The 5,463-nt window shown below is 36.1% G+C and overlaps 1 protein-coding gene across 1 annotated transcript; it reads right to left on the bottom strand.

Moving 5' to 3' along the window:
- Window positions 1-1,687: 1,687 nt before the first annotated feature.
- Window positions 1,688-4,496, bottom strand: LOC126381192 (uncharacterized). The gene is made up of 4 exons (XM_050030714.1): window positions 4,405-4,496; window positions 3,493-3,668; window positions 2,580-2,757; window positions 1,688-2,039 (listed from the first exon to the last, which is right to left on the bottom strand). The coding sequence occupies exons 1-4, from the start codon at window positions 4,433-4,435 to the stop codon at window positions 1,855-1,857; spliced, it is 570 nt and encodes a 189-aa protein (XP_049886671.1). The 5' UTR covers window positions 4,436-4,496; the 3' UTR covers window positions 1,688-1,854.
- Between the last annotated feature and the right edge of the window lie 967 nt (window positions 4,497-5,463).

Consider the following 5,463-nt stretch of genomic DNA (forward strand, 5'->3'; position numbering starts at 1 on the left):
CAAAATCCTAACGTAGGCGGTATACGCAAGAATTAATGATTTCATTGCAATATTTCTTTGACCGTTGTTATAATACGTGGATAAGTACCGAATGCAATTTGCGCAAGGCTACATTTGTATTACAAGATATCCACGTTCTGGTGTACTGCATAGGTAGGTACTTACATATATTAAAAACATATTATATCAAACAATCTAATAACAAGAAATAAAACTTAGACGTATTCCAGGTAAAAAAAAACAATCAAAATTCATTCTACTTCTCTCCACGCAACTCAAAATCGAGGTTTTCCAATCGCCCACCGCAATCGTAAATCAAACAAAAGAGCACTAGTGAATGAAACAGTAATCAAGTCCTCGACTCGATCGTTTTAACTTATGAAAGTGCAACACTTTCCCAGCGCGGTGCTCGGCGGGTGCGTTTAGACAAATGAACAGCGTTGCACCCTCCGCGCGACACACGCCATCACATGGAACCCAACGGGGTTGGAAGTGACATGCATTTTTTTTTTATGTAGGTATCACTGTATATTATGAATCTCTTAGTCTTTATATAACTTCATATTTTTTGTTTAATAAACTTAAGTATGTAGTATAAAAAGGAAGTTTTAATTTACACACAAATGTATCACCTTTTATTTTTTATAGGATCAAGAATAAATAATTAATAAAATTTCTTGATTCAAATGTGGTTTACTGTACAGGGTATTAAAACTAATGCTGTGTAAAGGCGATATTAACTTGCTGACGAAATAATCTTATAAGGAGCTTTTGATTCTTACATTTTACCCACGGCTATTCCAGTAAGTACACCAAACTCCAGCATAAAAACAACACGCGGCCACAAAATGGCGGAACTCTACAACACAATAAATCAATTGGAGTGGGTGGTTGACTTTTCACTCAATGCGTGGTTAATTGTAACCGAAATGACTGTTGATCGAGCCACACTTAATTTGAGTGGTACTTTAGTCCTAGGGGAGCGTTCGAGGGGAACCCTAATGGGTCGGTTGATTCCAAATTATTTCGATATTTGTACTAATTTCGTATGCCGGAACTACCGCCGTAATAACATTTAGGTAGAGGTTCAGGTAAAGGTCCTCATGTTGTTATAAGTCATGTTATGAAATTAAAATGTTGTTAAGTATATGTTTTTTACTATGACATACCTAAACGATAGAGCTCCCAATACCTGCCTAATGTACTTTAATAAATATCTACTTACCTACCTACAAACAGTCTGAACAAATTATTTCTGTGATCAGTCGGTTATGTTAAAAATATATTGAATGTCCATTTCATATTAAAACTGTTAAACAATTCAATAGGTACTCCAACATGTTATCGAAAAGGTACTTACCTACTTCACTCACCCTCGCCATTCGCCACTACACAAAATTACACTTTAATTGACCATTTACGTCATTTGACTTCAACGAATGTTTAATTTTGTTCCTGCAATCGTTAGTTAATACTATGCTTTATTTAAATACATTTCTAACTTGTATGTAATTGACGAAGGCATGCCGTTTGCATACATTATTGTTCTGTAAAATCTGAGTAAATAGGTAGGTAGGTAAGTAAGTATTTCATTATATTTACTCCTCCTCCTTCTTAGCGTGTAGGTTGTGAGGTGGAATACAAGCCTCATCAACCCTTATTATACATTATAGAAGAAAATAATGTATGATATGAATTATTAAATACAAAAATCTTTATTAAATATTACCCACGTTATTCATCAGTATTTAAAACTTTAACAATCGATAAAGTATTATTTTTAGAAACAGTTACGTGTACATTGAAAAATCTTGATTCTGGTTTCATTTAAAAATGGAAAATAAAACCGATTTATTAATAGTCATTAGCGGCGTTGTCTTCTAGGAGCTTCTTGAGTTCTGGCTCTACGCGTTCGATATGGGGTTGCTTGCCCATGACGAACACGAAGTTGTGGTAACAGTCCATCATGGCTAGGTATTTATCGAGCACCATCTTCAGACGCATCGGGTGGCGTCCGAAGTCAGCAGTTTCTAATTTAGCTGTGGATTATAAAAGCAGGTATATTACAGTATATACAGCTGTATACGGACTCGCCAAGTCCAACAAACTGACTCATATGATTGGGCCAATCGTGTTTATCAGATTGCCTAATTCAGTCGTTGACGCGCGGTCACTGAAATGTTTCAAAAGTAGGCTTAAATGCTGGCTACTCGAACACATTTTCTATAGCTTTGAAGAATTTGTAACTTTAAAAACTGCCACGTTGTACTTAAGTACCATTATTGTATTATTATTATATCGTCCATATGACATGTAATAACATATTACGAAATAAATCAATATGAATATATATTGTTGTTTGTAGATGTTTGTTTCCTGGAAGAAATTGCTGTAGAGCAATAAGGCCGCCCAAATTGTACTGTATTCATGTGTTTATGTCTGATTGTTGAAATTTAGTTTTGTGCAATAAAGTATACTTGATTTGATTTGATGAATATGAATACCGTAAAGTATTGCATGGGGCGATATTTAAAGGCTGGAAATTTAAAGAAACCAAAAAAATAAAAGCTACTCTATACCACTTGGCATCGGCATCTGCAGCGTCCTGTACGAGCCGGGCACGTCAAGGCACTCCAGGTAGTAATCCCTTGTCTTGTTATTCTGACCACTCGGACACGGGATCTGCATCTTTAGCGCCAGTTTCTCCCATTGCACGTCCACTACTTTCCCGATACGGCTGGCCAGGTCTTTGCGCTCCTGCGAGAATGACATGGTGCAATGATATTGATTGTATAAAAAAATAGGTGTGCTTTAGAGTGATAATTTCCTTGTATAATCCATAAGACACGAAAGGAAAAACTTAGGTTTCCATTTCGTAGGAGTCGGCTACGTCTAAGGTCCTATTAATAAATCAGTCACTATTCAAATAATGATTTAATACCAACGGCCTCCGAGGTTCAGTGGTTTAGCTGTGGGAACATGATCCGAAAGTCCCAAGTTTGAATTCCGGTGGGGATATATCACAAAATTCACTTTGTGATCCCTAGTTTGGTTAGGACATTGTAGGCTGATCACTTTTTTTGTGACGTGACTTATTGTAGATTTGCCGCAGATGGCATTAACTACTTGGCCGGAAGGCTGATCACTCTATTAAGAGTTCCGAAAGTAAGATGATCCGTTATTTGGAGGGTACTTCTACAGTCGATCCCGGTTAGTATTTATTTCAGTAGGAAGTCGGCTTTTGGCGGCACAATAATACCGTGACACCAATTTGATGAAATCGGTCATTGATCTCAGAACCTATACGAGAGAAGATCATGCGAAAAACTTCATTGATTTACTTCTGCTGGGCGATCCCCAAAGATATTCGGTATAAGATTATGTAGTTATATATTTTAGGCGTGCCATACCTGCATGCACTACGCATCGCCAGGGTTTTTGCTTTCCTTCAGCTGCATAGTACACCTCTGCTTGCTACATTACAATGTATACCTGTTCACCAACAGTAGAGAACTGCACACACTGGGCGTCCCCAGGGTCCTTGCTCTGCTCCAGTCGTACAAGGTGCCAAGTACCGATAGCTTGCGTCGAGGTAAAGCTGACTCCTCGACCGAATTCCTCGCAGCTCTTCTTGGTGACTCCTGATGTAACGCTAATTAGGGCAGTGCCTGGAAGGACACGAAAGATGCATGTACGTATTTCTGATTTTGGAAAGATAATTAGTGTAATATGAGTGTTGGTTTATAAATCTATCGTCTACATGGGAAAAAAAAATTGTTTGTTTTAAAAAAGTGATTACACAACTACGTTACAAAACTTTTGTGTAATATTTTATCAAAGTTTATTAACTAAACAATCATGATACTAAGTACAGTCATGAGTAATATCATGTACCCACTTTAGAACCCTGTCGCACTATCATATTTGACATTTAATGAGACTTACGGTTTAATTGGTCAAAAAAGTTAATGTGTGATGGTATCAAAGTGTATACATATTAGTACTCGTGTGACCATATATAAGATACGTAGTCATACTCGTACGTGGGGTGAGGAGTCACATTTTTTTTTAAAACAATCACCAAATTTATCAGAGAATTAGAGTTGTTTGTAATTGTAGACACAAACTGGAAGAAATTTCCATTCATTTGCTTGTAATTGTGTATTTGAAAAGTTTATTTTGCGCAATAAAAGAATTTATTGTACCTATTGTACAAACCGTAGTGACTTCTTAGTACCTTAGTACTTAGTACCTTCTTAGTACCTATTTACAGTTTACAACAATATGATACTAAAGTCAGTGATACTAGATTTCATATCTATGTAAGTACGTGAATTATAGGTCTTTAGTTATACAAAAAGACTTATTATTATAGGTGTTACAACTATATTATTACGTACTTACCCAAAAGCAATGCTGTGAACGCCCGTGCCATCTCGCGCGAGTGGCTTTTAGTAATGATCTGAATGAGTTGATTTGCTGTAAGGACAACACCGTATTAGCATCCTACAACCACTATAATGTGGACATGACATATTGTTTAAAAAGTTTTCTATATTAGATAGTATTATTGTTTTTTTTTTATATTACATAGGTATATAAATTCACGCTCCCGGTCCCTAATGGTGTGGGTATAATTAAGACAGCAGCCTCATCAGATACGAAGTCCTAAGTTGGACATGATCAACCTTATAATGCCGGTGACAGATGATCAGCCATGCGATGGTAACTACTTTTACAATATAAGAAATACTCTTCGACTTACCTCCTCATGTATGAGTAAGATATCTGGAGTCACTTAAAAGTAATTATGATCTAAGTACCTAATATAATAACCTCACCAGCACTTTGGAAAATCCCATCGATCTAACGGGTCTACCTGTACATCAAGTACTTAATAGAACAATCATTGTACTTACTCGTTGCTATAATTCAATCTATTTGCAAGACACACACACGCACACACACACGCACACACACACACACACACACACACACACGCGCGCAAACACACACGCCTATAGCTGTAATTTTAAAGAGTGTATTTCTATTAAAATGCCTTGCTATGTACTATGAAAATAGGGAGGAAGAGAGCCTGGTAATCTGTAACACAGACATTCCGTCTAGTATGGACACCAGTCTCTCACAATAGAAACATGTTTACAGTGGACATACTATGTTTAGTTTTACTGGATGCTTTCAAAGGGCAAGTCAAGCAGCACTTTCTCAGTTCTCTCTCCTCTTTATAACGTTTTTTCTTTTCTATTCCATTCTTCTTACATCTTCTTCTTTATAAAGTAGGTATTGTAGTATTGTCATGGTTTCCTTTCTTCCATAGTAATGTATGTATATATTTACGTATTTATATAATTATTATAATCATTATTTATTGCTTTCTATGTATTTTTTTTAATATAGTCTATCTAGTTATATAAGTACTTATATTTTTCGTCATTTTTTTTC

Source organism: Pectinophora gossypiella, chromosome 3 (genome assembly GCF_024362695.1).
Source record: "Pectinophora gossypiella chromosome 3, ilPecGoss1.1, whole genome shotgun sequence".
Lineage (NCBI taxonomy): Eukaryota > Metazoa > Arthropoda > Insecta > Lepidoptera > Gelechiidae > Pectinophora > Pectinophora gossypiella.

Coding starts and splice junctions, on each gene's coding strand:
- LOC126381192 (XM_050030714.1), bottom strand. CDS start 4,435: ATGGCACGGGCGTTCACAGCATTGCTTTTGG. Junction 3,669..4,404: donor GTTCACAGCATTGCTTTTGG/GTAAGTACGTAA, acceptor GTGTCCTTCCAG/GCACTGCCCTAATTAGCGTT. Junction 2,758..3,492: donor TCTCTACTGTTGGTGAACAG/GTATACATTGTA, acceptor TCATTCTCGCAG/GAGCGCAAAGACCTGGCCAG.